Source organism: Cajanus cajan, chromosome 3 (assembly GCF_000230855.2).
Source record: "Cajanus cajan strain Asha chromosome 3, NIPB_CcT2T_4, whole genome shotgun sequence".
NCBI classification, from domain to species: domain Eukaryota; kingdom Viridiplantae; phylum Streptophyta; class Magnoliopsida; order Fabales; family Fabaceae; genus Cajanus; species Cajanus cajan.
The window spans coordinates 1,736,458-1,755,948 of record NC_138519.1 but is presented as its reverse complement, the minus strand read 5'-3'; the positions used below and the strand labels follow the sequence as shown (position 1 = coordinate 1,755,948).

The following is a 19,491-nucleotide window of genomic DNA, read 5'->3' as shown; positions in this document are numbered from 1 at the left end:
CTACAGAAATTCCATTTTAAGTTTTCTATCTTAATTAGAGAAAGGTATTCCATTTTAAGTTTTCTATATCTTAATTAAAGAAAGGTTCTTCTTCTTCATTATTATATTTTGTTATGGCTATTGCAAAAGCTCTTGAACCTTTAAGGTTGATTATAAGAATTTGGACAACAACTACGATTGAAAGTAATTCAAATTAATCTTCGTGATTTTGGAATAGACTATGCTTATATTAAATTTGTTATTTATCATTTTAAACAACTATTTTAACTAAAATCTACTAATAAATTGAAATTTTGAATGTATAAGATTTAAAAAATTGGCTCATGGTTCATTTGATTTGAGCTAATGAGTTGAATTGAATTATTCGTGAGCTTATTAAATCGAATCGATTTTAAGATGAAAAAAGTTTGTGTTAGATTCAAGTTAAGTTTCAAGTTGAACACCAAATATTATTGAATCAAGTCAAGTTGAAACTCAACTCATTTTCAGTCCTAACAACAAATTATTTGTTTGTAATAGAAGACTGTTTTTGACATCTATTGATAATTTCAATAAATAAATTTGTCAATAATTACTGATGTATATTTCCTACAGAAGCATTTTATTAGAAATTACTAGCAAATATTTTTTTACGATGATCATATTTCTAATGGATTATTGTCAATAAAAAATTCTCTTTTACCAACAATTTTTCACTATTACCAACAAATTATGACTATCAATTATTAGTATTTTTCTTGTAGTTAAGGGTTAAGAAATCCTTGAGAAGCAAGTTATTTAGAGTTCGTTCATAAGTTTATTTCTCTAAATTCAAGAGATAAATTTTAAAGAGATAAGCTTTGGAACTAAGGAAAATTGTTTCTTCTTATGACTTTACCAGAAGCATCTAAATCTTCTCCTTAAGATGATATTGAGTTGTAGAAGCCGAGAGGAGTTTGAATTTGTAGAGAGAAGTCAACCTTGATGTTTTTGGTGTTCTTCCTTTCTTCATTTTTTTAACTTTCTGGAAGCAATTTGATGTAAGAGAAGTATGTTGTTTGATTTCTTAAGTTGTTTAATGTTGTAATCTGCTGCTGTTGAGCCCATTGGTAGCTATGTTGAGATATGATGTTTGTTGTTCATGTTGAAAAGTTGGGGTTTTGAGTGGTTAAAACCAACACCCAAAAATGTTAAATTGCTTTTGATTTATAGATGCATGTTGAATCTGAAGATGAACTTAAGTAAAATAAGTTGTTTAAAATATTTTTGATGGTTTATATGGGTTGGAAGAGTCTTGGATGATGTTGGGAGAGTGCATGCACTATGGTGGGGCAGAGCATTCTCACTCAATGAGCCTTCAAAGTATGAAGGTAAAAACTCAAGTATCGTGTTCTCGCTCAACGAGAATGCATGCCTATGATGAACACGATGAAGACTCGTTAAGCGACACTTAGGCACTAAGTAAGAGTGACCCACAAAGAAGTGGGGGCATTGAGCAAGATAGGCTTGCTCAGTAGATAGTTGTGGGAGCTTGATCAGAAATACTTGCCTAGCAAGAAGACCCCAAGAAAGTCTAGGTTGTTCAATGAGCTTGAGCTTACTTAATGAGGAACCAAAAAAGGGCTCTCTAGTCTTTTAACGAGTTAGGGCTTGTTAAGCGAAAACCTTGTTTTCTTAATATGTTGTTCTTGGTGTTGTAAGACAAAGCTTTCTTCCCTAGGACCTATGGAATGTTTATAATGATGACATTATATTGTTATATGATGATGAAATATGATGAGGTGAATAGGTTGAGATGTAAGTTGCTTAAGTTGAAAAATGCATGTTGAATGTTGTTTAAGTTGTGATGAATGCATGTTGTGCATGTTTTAAGTTGTAAGTTGCGTAAAAACTAGAGAAGATAATTTATTTTAGAAATTAAAATATTTCATTACATGGATATAAGTTGTGGTGCTCTATAAGCCTAGTGTTAAAAACCCTTTATTGTGGATGTTGTCCTCTAAGTAGGAAGTTGTTTTTAAAGTTATATCTCCTAGATTTAAGTTGAAATAATATGATGGACACATTGAGCTATACTTGTTAAAAGTGGTCAATGAGTTAGACACAAAGTCAAGGGCTATAATTCCTAACTAAGTGCTGAAAGGGTTGCGGTACTAAGAGGACAAACTAATTCCATGACAAGACTTGGCTGATGCATATCAATGTCATAATAGATTTATATCCAAGTTGACCATGTCTACTATTATTTCAAGTTACCATGTCAGCTGTTGTAGATTCCATAAGATTAAGTCATTTGGACTACTCAATGAAGTTGTAGGAGATCTATAAAATTAATATACATTAATTGTTAATTTTGCTTAGTTGATTATTGTTGCTTAGGTGTTAATGTTGCTTTGTTGAATAAAGTTAATTGTATTAGTTGTGTAAGTTATTATTAAGTAGTTCAGTTGTTCAAGATGATCAATTGTTAAACTGTTATGTTGAACAATTGTTTACGATTATTTCAATTAATAGTTGATGATGTTGTTTTCTCTTTACATATTATATTTTTTTTACAAACTTATCCTTACATCGTTTAATGATTTAACTAATCCTTTTATATAAATTAAAAAAATTAATTACTTATTATCTATATAAATTAGAATATATATACAAAACATTTTTCAACAAAAATGTTTTTAATTATTATTATTTTTCTTAATATCTTATTTTTTATATAATTAATTTTACTTTAAAATAATCTTATATCATAATATAAATTATTTTTTTTATAAATTTAAAATATAATTATGTTATAAAATATTTATTTATCACAAGTTTCATAAAATAAAAATTTCCTATGTATATTGTTATTACATTCATTTCTTTATGATAGTTATTTATAATTATTTTATACATACCAAGAAATGTTTTTTTATTTTTTATAAAATGATTTTAATATTTTCTATTATGTCATTTTTCATTTTTGTTTTATAATAAAATATATTAATTGTCATATTTAAATTAATTAAAATATAAATAAGAAATAAAGTATAACAATTAATATTCTCTTAATCGACAAATAAATAAAAATAAAATTTTACGTGATAAAAAGAACTAGAGTATACTATTTTCCACGTGAATACAAAACTTCAAAATGACAAAATTATTCTTTTTACATAAATAAACTAGTTTTTAGTTTGTCAAGTTTGAAATAAACAAATAATCTGATCCTTTGTACCTAAAACCCTAAACCCCACCCATCCACTGGTTATGTGATTGATTATCTATTTGGAAGCAGAGTGAAAGAAAGAGAGAGTTTTTGAGTGAAGAAGAAGTTCCCAATGATTGTTACTCGTTCAGCCTTGATGCTCCATCTCCAAAACCCACCAATTCGCTACCACTTCTTCTCCCACCTCAACCATCCTCACATCACATTCTTCAAACCCTCTTCCCCTTCTCTATTCAAACCTCGCCCCTTCTCTCAAACCACTCCACGCCTAACACAAACCAGACCCTTTGTGATTGCATCATCATCATCATCATCACAAGGTTCTAAGGGCAGGGACACTTTCTTTGCACAGGAAAACGTTTCGTGGACTTCGCTCGGTCTCTCCGATACCGTTTCTCGAGCGCTTTCTAACGTTGGCCTCAACAGACCCTCTCTCGTTCAGGTCGTTTTTCGTTTTTCCCAATTCGTTTTATTCATTTTCAGTTGTATCCACGTTTCCCCTTTTGTCAATTCATGCCCCTTTTGCGTTTTTTTTAGGAAATTGAATGACCCCCTTATGTGAAAAATTTGATCTCGTTTCCTTGTTGTGTTTATGCTCATGATGTCAAAAAGTTAGAAAGAAAAAAAAGGATTTGTATAGACTTATCCGGGAGAAAAATATAGGAAGGAAAAATATTAGCTTTTCCATGAGCAACAATTAGCTTATATATAATTTAAAAGAAGTTTTAGTAAAATCTAATATAAGAGAAATTCTACAATAGCATGTTTGGATATAAGTTTAAATAAACTTTTTAGAGCTTTTCTATTGAAAATACTCTTTATTTTCAATAGAGGAGCTCTCAAAAGTCCTGTATTGTAAATTTGTAACATTCTCTAAATTAACTAATTCGTAAGCTAATTTTAGCTTATGGAGATATTCATTTCATCTTTTCTTTAAAGTTTCTTCTCCTATTATTACTTCTGGAGAATTTTTTTCAAACAGACTAAGTCCAAAACAGAGTGAAACTAGGAAGCTAGACCAAGGGGTTGGAAGCTGATAACTAGTTTTTGTTTTCATTTTTTATTCGGACAAAACTTGGATGCAGTTCTTTTTAAGTGTTTTTTTACTGTCATCCTATCAGTTTTACGTTAAAGGTTGACACGGGTTATTGAAGTAAAATTCCAATTGTCATGAGAATAATAATAGAAGCACAATTCTAAATTTTGTCCCTTTTGTTCTTTTTTGGGGTGCTGGGGCTTATGTGTGCATATTATTGATGTGTGTTCAGGCTTCTTCTGTACCATCTGTGCTGTCAGGAAAGGATGTTATTATTGCCGCAGAGACCGGGAGTGGTAAGACATACAGTTACCTAGTTCCTCTAATTGATAAACTTAGGGGCACCCAGGAACATTCTCTACATGCCGAGCCTGATCAAGAAGTGACCTTGCCGCAGAAAGTTCTGCTCGTTCTTTGTCCGAATGTGCAACTTTGTGAGCAGGTAGTTAGGATGGCTAACAGTCTCTGTAGAGATGATGGTGAGACGATAGTTAGTGTGGCAGCCATTTGTGGCAAACAGGTAGTGATGCTGTAGTGTTTTTTTATTTTTCATTTTTATTTTTTGCATTCTGTATTTTAGGTTATTGCCGTGCAATAATAGTTTTAGTGGTATGGAGTACATGGTCTGCTCTTTGTTCACGGTACTAAGAATCATTTTGATTTTGACCCAGGGATGGCCAATTCGGGAACCTGATATCATTGTGACAACACCTGCTGCCCTTCTGAATTATGTTGACCTTGATAGAACCCGCCGCATGGAATTTATGCGTGGTGTTAAATATGTGGTATGTTTCAGATCTTATGTAGATTCGCCAGTCTAAAAGATATGTGAACTAAACCTTGATGCTTATTACGTGTTTATATTTCTAACTGGAAGGTGTTTGATGAAGCCGATATGCTTCTCTGTGGGAGTTTCCAGAATAAAGTAATCCGTCTGATAAACTTGCTCCGCTTCGATGAAAAACTCTTGTCTCGATCAAAACAATCAGCAGCAGAGTTTCCAATGAAACAGGAATTTTCCTTGTCATCAGCAGATGCTTTTGAAGGTGAAGAACTTCAAAATGAAGCCACCACAGAAGAGGATGACAATGATAAAGATGATATTGTAGATATTGATAATGAAGCTGAATCTGTCAAACAAAGAGACTGGAAGAGAGTGAGGAAAAATTATAAGCGTAGTAAACAGTATATTTTTGTTGCTGCTACACTTCCAGTGAATGGAAAGAAAACAGCTGGAGGGATATTGAAATACATGTTTCCTGATGCTGAGTGGGTTTATGGAAACTATCTTCATTGTCACAATCCAAGGTCTATTATTTTTTTTTTTGCTTTATTATCAATAGTGATGCTCCATATTTTTGCTCCTTGTTACTCCACTGGTCTTGTGAAATAATGACATGTATTTATTGAGAACTAGAATAGGAAAATTCTTAAGTGTCTTAATGATTCCATTTATTGTGAACTGAAGATGAATAAAAGGAATGCATATGAAGAAAAATGTGAGTTAAATTCTACTATAATCAGGAATGGTATGCCTATTTTTAAAAATCATCTACTATCCATGTGAATATTGAGGTGAATGTCTATGAAGTATGATCATAGTGTACGTGTACCTCCACATTGTCCAGGTGTACTTCAATTGAAGATAGGACGATGAAGAATTATTTAAGATATTTGAGGCTTTGAGCATTATAACATGCAAATCAAATGGTTTTATTCTTTCATAGGTTTTCTCAGCAAGATCCTCTTGAGCTTGAAGCATGAATGATGCACATAACTGCTTTACCTTTGGCTGAAATTCTATTTGTTATGAGTAATGAGGGTGGTTAAGATCAAACTAACCAAATAGCTGAGTCATGGATGCATTGGTACCATACCGGAGACCAATTCTTCAAAAATCGAAGTTGTTAGGTAGAGGCCAATTAGTGGTTTTATATTTCTAACAAGTATTTAGTGTATGACGGAAAATTTAGCTGTAAAAGGGTTACAGGAAAATGTATTACTAACCAGGTCCCTAGGATTAAATAAGGCTTTAGGTGAGAATAATTTCAATTTCCAATTAGCCTCGCGAATTGTGACTCGTGAGTACAAACTGTGCAACTTTAACGATTGGCAAAGATTCTCATTACTGTAAATCTTTCCTCAATAGTTTCCCATTTCTAATTTTTATGCTTGGCATTAGTTCTTATCTATGACGCAGAATTGAAAGGATGCCCTTCTGATTGGCATTTGAGAGAACATTATGAATCATTCAATTATCTTCCTCGATGGGGCATAATATATGACTTTACAATCAAGGAACAAGTTTTTATGCCATTCTTTCTTTGTTGAAAAACCTATGAACTACATATGCACCTTTGAACTTGTTCTATTATGATATGCAACCCATTTTGGCCATGTTGGATTGCTGGTAAATAATGTGACCTTTTAGTGTTTTTTTTTATTTATTTAATTTGTTACTGTGGCCTTTCAATTTTCAGGTTGGAGCAGAAGTGGATAGAAGTTACAGTTGATACTCAAGTGGATGAACTCATAAAGGCTGTGAATCACAGTTTCAGATCTGAAGATTTGGATAATGCTGGTGGCATTCACAGAACAATGGTGTTTGCCAACACTGTTGAGGCTGTTGAAGCTGTGGCAAAGATATTAATCCGATCTGGAATTGAATGTTCACGTTATCATAAGAATTGCACATTGGAGGAGCGAGCACTGACCTTAGCTGATTTTCATGAGAAAGGTGGTGTTCTTGTATGTACTGATGCTGCTGCTCGTGGCGTTGATATTCCAAATGTTTTACATGTTATTCAGGTATAGTTCATCTTTTACTCAAGAACAATAGTTTTATGCTTCAATTAAAAGAAACTTTGTGTATCCTAGTTCTCGAAACAAACAAAATAAAGTATTTCATTAGATATCTACTGCAGTATGTTGGTCAAATGAAAACATTACGATATATGTTGAAAATTAGAAAGACAATGTGCATATGAGATTCTAAAGTTTTCACTCAATTAATACTACACCATTTCCATGGGTGGAAGTTAATTTTGAAGGCATATCATCAGCTCAGCTGTGTTAGGATCCACTTGCAAGTTGGTGTGGGATTTGACTAGTTCTTATTGTGACACCCTTACTACCCCAACACATATATTAAAAAATTATAATACATTTAAGAAGGTTAAATTTTCTAAGTTGGTAAAAGGGTTCACATAAAAAAATTCGACAATCACATTAATAGAGATATAAAACATAAAACACAAGAGTTTTACAAATTGTTTTCAAAACAATATTACAGTGCCAAATACACATAAATATTTCATCCTAGAAATCCTCTGCCCCGATGAGAGCATTCCCATAATTTTAACTGTTGGCATCCTAGATGCCACTCGTAGCTGGATCTTCTTCTCCTAAAATATCCACAGTTTATACGATGAGAAAAGAAAATATCTATATGCAAAGTACATACAAACACATCACAATATAATCTCATAATAACTCATTATTTAATAAAATATTCGTAAGCATTTATCTATATATATATATATGTGTGTGTGTGTGTATCATAATTTATCAACCATTCATCATATTCACATCTCAATTTACAATTACATCAATTCATCACAATCCACTTGAACATTACAATTCATTCATAATCCACACAAATTTCACTATGTCAAGGTCACGCTACCCTTTTTCCAACCTCGGGCCGTGCTCACCCCTGACATAACACTGTGCCAAGGTCACGCTACCCTTTTTAGTAGCCTAGGGTCGTGCTCACCCCTGACATAATACTGTGCCAAGGTCACGCTACCCATCAGCTTAGGGTCGTGCTCACCCCTGGTCATCAGTACCATAATCACATCTCATTCACATCTCAATCACATTCCACACTTCTCATTTCATAACTCAAATTCACATCACGTACATAATTTCACATCACATACACATCACATACACAACAGATAAGCCCAACAAAATGAGGGTTTACACACCCCTCAAGCAATTCACATCAAGATCATCCATTCTTAACGAGTAATATAGCAATAATATTCATAAATTATAATAATCAATAAGATAATCAATTTAATATAACAGTGAAACTCATAATTATTCCAAATTCTAGTTCACAGCATTTATGATTTCTTCTTTCTTCCCAGATCATTATTCCTACAATTTGGCATATCTATAGACCTCAACACATAATTTCAATAGAACTAATGATTCTTCAAATAAAATAATTATAAAATCATAATCCTAAGAAATTCTTCCTCTACCCAATTCCCTCATGTACTCTACATATAAATAATCCCCTTTTCCCCGTACCTGGATGAATAGTAACTTGAGCAGAACCTCCTCTTCTTTTTCTTTAAACGGTAGTCAAAATTCGGGCAGAACTTTCTCTTCTCTCTCCTTAAATCGGGACCGGAACTAGGGTAGAACCTCCACCCCTAAGCTCCTTCCATCAACAGCAGGAAGTAGAGAGAGAAAGAAAAGAGAGAAGGGAGAGAAGATGAGAGGTGTGAGGATTTGAGAGGGAGGAGGGGCCTTTTTATAGGCATTTTCGCGGACCTATCCGGAACGGCCGTTCTGAAAAGTGGAACGCCCGTTCTGGACCCTTCAAATCTACGCAAAATTTTCAACTGGAACGGTCTGTTCTGAAATCAGAACGGCCCATTCCAAAACCCAGCAGAACGCCCCGTTCTCCTTCTGGAACGGCCCGTTCTGCAAGGAGAACGCCCCGTTCTCCTTCTGGAACGGCCCGTTCTGCAAGGAGAACGCCCCGTTCTCCTTTGGAGAACGGCCCGTCCTGGACATCCCAAAAATACACAATTTTATCATTTGGAACGGCCCGTTCCACATTTGGAACGGCCCGTTCCAGAAACCAAAAATACCCCAAAAACTTTAACAAAATTACGAGAATGCCATTAATAATTACGAAAATGCCATTAATAATAAGTTTACAAAAATACCCTCATTCCTTTATTAAAATTACGAAAATACCATTACTAATTACGAAAATGCCATTAATACAAAAATACTCTTTATAATAAAATTGGGGTGTTACAATTCTTCCCTCCTTTTAGAAATTTCGTCCTCGAAATTTTTGCAATGGTAAATTCTTCGCTTCTTACTTCTAATTCTTATGCAACCTCACTACCTACAACTCTATTCATTTTACCAAGGAAATCTAAGGGTAAGACAAGTAAATTTTAAGGAATCTAAATCAATCTCTTAAATGTCTCAAACAAACCTATAATTAAGGTCTATCCATTCACCATCTTACTTCCAAAATGAGACGTCTAATTGCTACAAAATTTGTAAAGATTTCTTGTATACTAAACACGAGTATATGATTTCTTTTCTCTTCACCTAAGGTCACTACACTTCCGCTGCGCAACTCTGATACATCTTAGTAGTTCGTAAATATATTTCAAGAACACTCGTATGTCTTTACTCTAAAATCATCTTTCTTAATTCAAGGTTACTAAACACCCAAATTGGTTCTTGCTCCTCAAAACTACATTGATTTCTACTCAGAAATGGTTATCTATACTTCTACCAATCTTCTCCACTTGGTTCAAAGAAAGGATCTAACTCCTAAGCTTCTCTAATCTCATCCATTAATTCACTAGTTACTTTCAGCATAATCCATTCAATGCTTCTAAGGGTAATCTCACTCATCTAGCATAAGTCTCTAAATTCTTCAATCAAATCCAACCCTTAAATCATCAAAATGATATATCAGAGGTCATCATAATCGAGGTATCTGCTACAATATTGGTTTTACTTCTATGGTTATCTCTAAAGATTAAGTACCTAAGTGTAAGTTCACTAGGTATACATATCAGATCACTAATTTCACCACTCCATCTACACCCAAGTCAAATTCTTATCCATCACTTTATCCTATAATCTCATATCTTGTTATCAAATGAATCAACTAATTATGCTTCTCCAATTTCTTTCAACGATCCACTTAGTATTCGAGTCATACCTAGTTTTACACTATTAAGAGTAATCTCATAAGTCAAACTTAAATCCCTAATTTGAATCTCTAATCATAAAGGAAAATAAATATAAAGATTTCCTACTCAAAATATCGGTTACCACAATGACTTTACTCAAATAACAACTAAGTTTGAAATATTAGTCCTCTTAGAAGTTTAAACTTAACTTAACTCTTTCAGTCAACAAATAATTAAGGCTCTAACGATCAATAAATACCTCAAGATTATAATTATATAGGCAATGTCTCTAAATATTACAACCGTTAACTTAAAATCATAAGTAAGGTAATTCCTATGATGAGTTTTCAGTTGCCTAGAATCACAAGCCACTATCTTTCCTTCTTGCATCAACACTCCACTCAAACTTATTTTAGAAGCATCACAATAAACCACAAAAGTCAAGCAATACTAAAACAGGTGTACTAGTCAACTTTTCCTCAAGGGCCCGGTAAACTATCCTTGCATTTACTATCCTATACAAACACAACTCCTTTCGTAGTCAAACTTGTCAAGGTAATGCTAACTTGGAGAATCCCTCTATGAATTTTCTATAGTATTTAGCCAATCCAAGGAAGCTCCTAATTTCACTAGCTAACTTATAGGCAAACAAATTAAGTCAACCATGAATTCTCTACCATCAATAGTCAAGGGACACTTTGGACAGACATCAGAAGTGATCACTGAACCATTAGTGGGTGTCTCTACTATTAGTTCAAAAGACAAGAAAAAAAAAAAATAGGTAATTTAGACATACACGTGATATAGAAGAGTGAGTCGCACCAGTCATATAAAACGATTAGAGGGGTTCCATTGATGAAACACATACCCTGGATGAAATCTGTGGATTAAGTAGCTTCAACACCACTCAAGGCAAATACTCTTCCTGTGGCTCTAGGCTTGCTAGCGCTCCCTTCAACCTCTGTTGTTTCTTTCTTATTCTTGGGGCACTCCCGAGCTTTGTGTCCCTTCTCGTAACAGTTGTAACATGTTATCACTCTTGGTACCCAACACTCATATGCCTTATGACCTGGCTTCCCACAGTTGAAGCAATTATCGCGTGGAACAGAACCCTCACTCCCCCCTTTTGATGTTTGTCCAACCATTGGAGATTGACTCTTTCGTTGCATCGAATCTTGATTATTCACCTTAGAACTTGAATTCCCAGTAGACTTGGTGTAAGGTTTACTTTTACCTAAAGCACTAGAATTTGTGGTACGCATAGGACCTCCAGCTCCCTTGTAATAGTCAGCACGTGCACGATTGTCACGGTCGTAAATTCTACTCTTGTTGACAAGAGTCGGGTAGTGATAAATTTCTTGATAATTGATTGCTGTTTTTATCTCAGGGCGAAGGCCATTCACGAACTTAATACACTTAGCCCTTTCGCCATCCTCACCATGATAATGAGTACAGTAGCGAACCAAGGCATCAAATTTTGCAGCATACTCTGCCACTGTGTCATTCCCTTGCTTTAGTTCAAGAAATTCAACTTCCTTCTGGCTTCTTACATCATCCGGGAAATACTTCTCAAGAAAAACCCTCTTGAAGTTGTCCCAATTCAATTGCATTTCTCCATCAATCATCCTTTGAAGTGCTCCTTCCCACCAAAAATGGGCATCAGCAGTCAACATGAAGGTAGCCAACCTCACTTTCTGAGTGAAAGGACACTCCATGGCATTGAAAATCTTTTCGATTTCCATTAGCCAATTCATCGCAACATCTGGGTCATATCCTCCTTGCAAAGTAGGTGGATTATTTCGTTGAAATCGCTCTAACCAATTAGGAGCGATTTCAGTCCTATAGTTGTTACTTACAGCTTGTGCTAATGCTTGAAGAGCATCAGCAATTGCACGATCATTCCTACCAGCCATAATCTAAGAAAATAGTACACAATCAAATAAACAACAGACATAAGGAATTATCATACTAGCATTAGTGTACTAACATTTCACAAAATACCTTAACCATTCCAAACTCACTTTTTTTCCACCTTAAACTCATATTCAAGCTTTCCAAAACAGCTCACAAAGGACTTAGAATAAAATTTACATACTACCTAAACCATAAAGTTAACATGCAAGCACCAATACTCAAGGAACATTCCAATCTCTCATCAAAATATCAAAACTCCAATTCTCAAATACAACCACCTTTGATTCAATTGCTTACTACTATAGATTCCTAAATTCCATTAACCGTAAACTCTTAAATCATCCAAATCTAAGGTCTTTTTACGTAAAAAAAATATCAAACAAATAAGAAATTATGAAAAGATCAATCAAAAATAGCATCATCAAATTATATCATGTCTATCAGACAAATCTTGAGAATACAATGCACACAAATAAATAAATAAGAACATAATTAATCATCTCATTAGCACATCAATCAACTCATCACATTATTAATCTACCAAACAAGCATATTAGACTCATTACTCACGGCCGATTGGATCGGCCCGCTCTGATACCACTAAATGTGACACCCTTACTACCCCAACACATATATTAAAAAAATTATAATACATTTAAGAAGGTTAAATTTTCTAAGTTGGTAAAAGGGTTCACATAAAAAAATTCGACAATCACATTAATAGAGATATAAAACATAAAACACAAGAGTTTTACAAATTGTTTTCAAAACAATATTACAGTGCCAAATACACATAAATATTTCATCCTAGAAATCCTCTGCCCCGATGAGAGCATTCCCAGAATTTTAACTGTTGGCATCCTAGATGCCACTCGTAGCTGGATCTTCTTCTCCTAAAATATCCACAGTTTATACGATGAGAAAAGAAAATATCTATATGCAAAGTACATACAAACACATCACAATATAATCTCATAATAACTCATTATTTAATAAAATATTCGTAAGCATTTATCTATATATATATATATATATGTGTGTGTGTGTGTATCATAATTTATCAACCATTCATCATATTCACATCTCAATTTACAATTACATCAATTCATCACAATCCACTTGAACATTACAATTCATTCATAATCCACACAAATTTCACTATGTCAAGGTCACGCTACCCTTTTTCCAACCTCGGGCCGTGCTCACCCCTGACATAACACTGTGCCAAGGTCACGCTACCCTTTTTAGTAGCCTAGGGTCGTGCTCACCCCTGACATAATACTGTGCCAAGGTCACGCTACCCATCAGCTTAGGGTCGTGCTCACCCCTGGTCATCAGTACCATAATCACATCTCATTCACATCTCAATCACATTCCACACTTCTCATTTCATAACTCAAATTCACATCACGTACATAATTTCACATCACATACACATCACATACACAACAGATAAGCCCAACAAAATGAGGGTTTACACACCCCTCAAGCAATTCACATCAAGATCATCCATTCTTAACGAGTAATATAGCAATAATATTCATAAATTATAATAATCAATAAGATAATCAATTTAATATAACAGTGAAACTCATAATTATTCCAAATTCTAGTTCACAGCATTTATGATTTCTTCTTTCTTCCCAGATCATTATTCCTACAATTTGGCATATCTATAGACCTCAACACATAATTTCAATAGAACTAATGATTCTTCAAATAAAATAATTATAAAATCATAATCCTAAGAAATTCTTCCTCTACCCAATTCCCTCATGTACTCTACATATAAATAATCCCCTTTTCCCCCGTACCTGGATGAATAGTAACTTGAGCAGAACCTCCTCTTCTTTTTCTTTAAACGGTAGTCAAAATTCGGGCAGAACTTTCTCTTCTCTCTCCTTAAATCGGGACCGGAACTAGGGTAGAACCTCCACCCCTAAGCTCCTTCCATCAACAGCAGGAAGTAGAGAGAGAAAGAAAAGAGAGAAGGGAGAGAAGATGAGAGGTGTGAGGATTTGAGAGGGAGGAGGGGCCTTTTTATAGGCATTTTCGCGGACCTATCCGGAACGGCCGTTCTGAAAAGTGGAACGCCCGTTCTGGACCCTTCAAATCTACGCAAAATTTTCAACTGGAACGGCCTGTTCTGAAATCAGAACGGCCCGTTCCAAAACCCAGCAGAACGCCCCGTTCTCCTTCTGGAACGGCCCGTTCTGCAAGGAGAACGCCCGTTCTCCTTGGGAGAACGGCCCGTTCTGGACATCCCAAAAATACACAATTTTATCATTTGGAACGGCCCGTTCCACATTTGGAACGGCCCGTTCCAGAAACCAAAAATACCCCAAAAACTTTAACAAAATTACGAGAATGCCATTAATAATTACGAAAATGCCATTAATAATAAGTTTACAAAAATACCCTCATTCCTTTATTAAAATTACGAAAATACCATTACTAATTACGAAAATGCCATTAATACAAAAATACTCTTTATAATAAAATTGGGGTGTTACACTTATCAATTTGTAAAAGAAAATTTCACCATTCTATCAGCCACACAAAAGCAGCACGGCTGGTGACTGGTGGCACTAATATTGCAGTGTTTGCTTGGGACTAGTCAAAGGGCTAGTTCATAGCTAGCTCATATGTGCTTTGAGGCTGTAGGGTGTGGTGGTTGGTTAGGATTCAATCGCAATAAATGGGACTTGAGTTCCATACTGGAAGTATGAGATTTTAGAGTGGGGTTTATAATACCTCGGGCTCCAAGTACAATGACTAACTTTTGTGGTGTGGTTCTCCTGAAGTTCTTATCAAGTTGCTTTATTAAAATAACATTAGCCAATATCTCTTGTCCATAAGCTTGCTATCTCTTCATGCTATATTTTGTGAATTAAACTGTTTGAAATTATCTTCTGTTCAGGGAAAATATCTCCTATTTAGGAGCTGTATATGAGTATATCTCTGTTAATTCGCAATATCTTTGGGATATGATTTGGTTTGATAATGATTTGATTTGTAGTTCATTGTTTCCTGTGATTAGATATTGTAATTAATACCATCTGTATATAAATTCATCACCAGAGGATCCATATTCCTCAATTACTATGTTATGTCTCAAGTAAAATATGCATAAGCATGACAGCCTATTCAAGTTAATTTCCAGTACTTTTTCTGATTTATGAAACTAGAATTGAGGTGGCAAAGAGTATTCTGGAATTTGTAATTTGTATACTTATTGTTTGATGATTTAGTTGATTGTCAACTGCCAAGATTGATTAATTACTTTCAGAAGAAAGGAACATTTTTGTGATCAAATGGATCGAGCCACAATGACAGAGTGGAGAAGATGTGATAACAACACTGAAGGCATAAGAGTTAATGGATCTATCCAATGGACTTGGTAAAATGGATGGAAATTTTCTTGAGTTTTAAGACTCTTGATCAGGAATGATTTGATAAAATCTGGGGATCAAGAGGTCCTTTGTGCCATTTAAGTGCTTTTAATTTTTACAAAAACCAAATATAGTCTGAAAAATTCTATTATCCTCCCTGCGTGATCTCTTTTGCCACATGTGAGTTACTTTGTTTAATATAGGAGCCTTAAATCATTACATTAGTATGCATGTACCTGTCTCCTTTATTTTCTACATATGAACTCTGATACTACTATTATGACAACGCTTTCTACTTTATTAAATATGTGTTCATTCTTAATGTTGTTCATGTGTATCAGGCGGATTTTGCTACTTCTGCTGTAGACTTTTTGCATAGGGTTGGTCGTACAGCTAGAGCCGGTCAAATTGGACTTGTTACTAGCATGTACACTGAATCCAACAGGGAGCTTGTTGATGCCGTTCGTCGGGCAGGGGAACTTGGTCAACCTGTGGTAAATTTTGAAACATTATTTAAAATTTATCGGCCTTACTCTGGCACAAATACATACCAACTGAGATTGTTTTAAGAAAAATAAGTGTTTAATCTAAAAATTGGATCTTGAGTTTTTACAGTTGTTACTGGTCATGTATGATGATAGAGTTAACTATGGACTGAATAGTTTCACATATAATTCCGATTCCATAAATCATTGATGGATTCCAATATTTGTGGAGTAATACTTGCTATATTACCGCAGGAAACTGCATTTAGCAGGAAAAGAAGCTTCCGCAACAAGCTCAAGAAGAGGGGTAAATTTTAATACTTGGTTCTACAAAGCTTATAAGAGAAATGTTAATGATACTCTTTATATAACACTATTGGATTTGTTTAGATAAACTTTTTCAGAAGTACTCACGGGAGGAGATGAAAATAAGAAGAAAAAAAATGAAATGAGCTTCTGTAAAAGTATAAATTAACTTGTGCATAATTTAATTTGTAGAACTTGTCTCATATTAGCTTATTGAGAAACTTATTTTTAACATTTGTATAAATCAATTTAATTTATGGAGAAACTTATTTAATTTTTCTTTTTTACTTGCTTCTCTTACAAGTTTTAAGTTCTTATAAAGAAGTTTATCTAAAGTCTAAACAAATTCATTATTGACTTTGCAAATTAAAAAAAAATTGTGGGCCCCACTTATTTAAATAGCTACACGTGATTTCATATTTTTCAATAAATTTTAAACAGTAGTTGAAAGTGTGTTTTAAGGAGAGTGTTGTCAGTACTTCTCTAAAAATAAACTTTCTATATGAATATGTATACTCTCCATATAAATATTCGTTGGGGATGTTTTAAGTTTGTATGTGAAATGGGTTTGAATCTTGAATCAGCATTTGGAGCTATATAAAATTGTAAACTACTTAGGTTTGAGACTTTGAATAGCTCATCGTATTATTGGTTAACTTGTCCCAATTGTCATTTTGTGTTGGTAACAGGTACTAATAAAGTAAGAGATTCAGCAACTATTAAAGAGAGTGTTCTAGGATGATAATACTGTGATACTCGGTGTGTAAAGCTGCTTATGCGCCAATGACAATGTGAACAACATTAGGAACCATTGCTTCAAGTGTTAGCTGTTGCACCTACATGCCTCGGAGTGAATGGCACACATGTAACGGATCCTGCCATTTCTTGAGGATTATGTAATTGCTGTGAAGCCATCCTCCATATCCGAGTTAATTAATCCATTCTACTTTTTCTGTTATCCCTTTCGTGGGTTTAATGAGTAGATTGTCTTTATCCAATCTTAGTTTCAGGGGGGTCATTTTTTCCATCAACACCATTTACTGTATCTGAAGTATTCAAAATATCCAAGTGTGTGTATGCATGTGTGCCCCAGTTCCTAGGAAAGTTGCTGATAGTGGAAACATTTTCATGGGCAGTTAACTTAGTTCCTATCAATTTTTTCCATGTAAATTATGAGCCATTATAATGCATTCCATATTTTGTTCTCAGTACGTATAGTTAAGTTGGTTAAACTTCAATGCAGCAAGACCTATAAAATACCATTTTTCATCCCTAGATTTATTTATGTGCCATACAATACTGATGGCTAGTTTAGTAGATTCGGTTAAACTTATTGTGGGGCAGGTGAATGATCATATCTTATGTGTTTTCAAGGGTTGGAGTTTGGATGTCTTGAAAAATTTGAAGCTTGCGTGCTAAAGATTAGGGGTCTCAATGGGTCAATCCAACCTAACTTAAATTGAGTGAATGATGATTTATTAACACATATCATCATTTAACAAATAAAATTAAATTTAAAGGTCTAATTTATGTGACAAAAAATTAATAAAAGTCTAAAATTTGTCAAAAGAAATTAAGAGACTAAACACCGAATTTTTAAAAAAGTTGAAGGGCTAAAAGCTTAACAATAAAAGTTTATTAAATAATTATAAAGGTTATAAGATGATAATTTATGAGTAATCAAATAAATAAAAATATAAACTAATATTATATCTATCAACTACAAAATAAACAAATTATAATGGTAGTATAATAAGTCTTAATCCGACCAGTTACTCAATCCGTTGGTATGCAAGTTGGGGAATTTAGTCATTCAACTCAATCAACCAGTGAGCTAAACAAGTAAACATGTTAGATTTAATACATCACATTCCCAGTAAATGCACTATATTTTAAGTGGAAAATAGTAAAAGTCCTCTGCATTTTGAGATTGATGGGCAGAAGGAAGAGAAAGATAGGAAGAAAAAAGAAAAAGGGAGAGAGAAAATTATAAATGTGATAAGTAATGTAATGAGAAAGAGGAAATGAAGTAAAAATGAGATAAAATAGGAAGTAAACTTATATTTATAAGTTTACTTAAGGTTAATAAACTACGATTGTAGGATAAGCAACTCCTTGTGCCACATCACTGTCACATAGTTCTGGTCCACTTTATGGGTTGCTTAAATTTTAGCAAAGTTGTTTCTACAAGCAAATTTGCTAAAATTTAAGCAACCCATAAAGTGGACCAGAGTTGATGTGATAGTGATGTGGTACAGGGAGTTGCTTACCACTGAAGATGCTCTAATGAAAGAATAATATTAATTTTACTTGAAGAATTATATTTAAATTTTATCATATTTATAATAACTCTTTTATATTAAAAAATAAATTGAGGTGAAAAAGTTCACCAGTTTTTTTCAAATCAAGAATGTAATAGTAAACAAACAATACAATGTGTTGAGAAGATGAACATCGAGCAAAAAGGAAAAATCGACTCCACTGGGGATCGAACCCAGAATCTCTGGTTCCGTAGACCAGCGCCTTATCCATTGGGCCATGGAGTCTTGCTTAACTTAGATTTCAGTTTATTTATTTTTTCCATGTAATAGAAATAGATTCATGTCGCTCGAAGTGAATCTCTTGCTCCTTCCTACTACGCCAAAATTAACTGGGCCATGAAGTTCACAAGAACACTTTAGAGAACAATGGATATATTGACCAAAATAATATGAAAAAAAAAATGCCAACGATTATATTGACAAAAACAAAAAAAGAAAAAGAGAGATCAAACAATGAATACCAGGACTTTAGGAGCATTTAAAACTGAATTAACTTACATGAAAAATCATAAAAAACGAAAAAAAAAAAAACAAAACTCGTTGAAAAATTGAAATTTAGCGGTTTTGTTCATTTTTTTAAAGTCTTCCAATTTGGTTTAGTTTAGTTTGCGTTTTACTGACTCAAATCAAATTGATGTTATATGTAAATATATATGTTATGAAGCAAAATATTTTTCTTTTACTAACAAATTATTAATCTAAGTGATACTAGATTTAATTTTCTTAAATAAGGTTTCGAATTTGAATCTTATAAAAAAAAAATGTGATTGAGATGAAAGATTCTACTAAAAGTAATTAATCAAGTTCTCTAACAAAAATTAATCATCTAATAAGTCAATGTTTCATACTAATAACATAGTTAATTTTTTTTTTTAAATGTATCA

The 19,491-nt window shown here is 33.6% G+C and overlaps 1 protein-coding gene, 1 long non-coding RNA gene and 1 other non-coding gene across 3 annotated transcripts; 1 reads left to right on the top strand and 2 right to left on the bottom strand.

Annotated features, from left to right (window-relative positions):
* The first annotated feature begins 3,189 nt into the window (after positions 1-3,189).
* Positions 3,190-17,494, top strand: EMB3108 (DEA(D/H)-box RNA helicase family protein). Its single transcript, XM_083070126.1, has 8 exons — positions 3,190-3,632; positions 4,459-4,746; positions 4,898-5,011; positions 5,104-5,534; positions 6,707-7,034; positions 15,837-15,989; positions 16,236-16,287; positions 16,976-17,494. Exons 1-8 carry the CDS (start codon positions 3,303-3,305, stop codon positions 17,026-17,028), a joined length of 1,749 nt encoding a protein of 582 aa, XP_082926252.1. The 5' UTR covers positions 3,190-3,302; the 3' UTR covers positions 17,029-17,494.
* Positions 12,794-14,222, bottom strand: LOC145955429 (uncharacterized). Its single transcript, XR_014432068.1, has 2 exons — positions 13,918-14,222; positions 12,794-12,996 (listed from the first exon to the last, which is right to left on the bottom strand). It is a non-coding gene; the product is annotated as an uncharacterized LOC145955429 (long non-coding RNA).
* Positions 17,495-18,759: 1,265 nt separating the features above from the next.
* On the bottom strand, positions 18,760-18,832 carry TRNAR-ACG (transfer RNA arginine (anticodon ACG)). Its single transcript has one exon. It is a non-coding gene; the product is annotated as a tRNA-Arg (tRNA).
* Between the last annotated feature and the right edge of the window lie 659 nt (positions 18,833-19,491).

What these genes read in the sequence shown, in the direction of transcription:
- EMB3108 (XM_083070126.1), top strand. Translation starts at nt 3,303, where the DNA reads ATGATTGTTACTCGTTCAGCCTTGATGCTCCATCTCCAAAACCCACCA. An exon ending in CTTCATTGTCACAATCCAAG is followed by an intron (nt 5,535 to 6,706) that starts GTCTATTATTTT and finishes TTCAATTTTCAG; the next exon opens with GTTGGAGCAGAAGTGGATAG. An exon ending in CAACAAGCTCAAGAAGAGGG is followed by an intron (nt 16,288 to 16,975) that starts GTAAATTTTAAT and finishes TGTTGGTAACAG; the next exon opens with GTACTAATAAAGTAAGAGAT.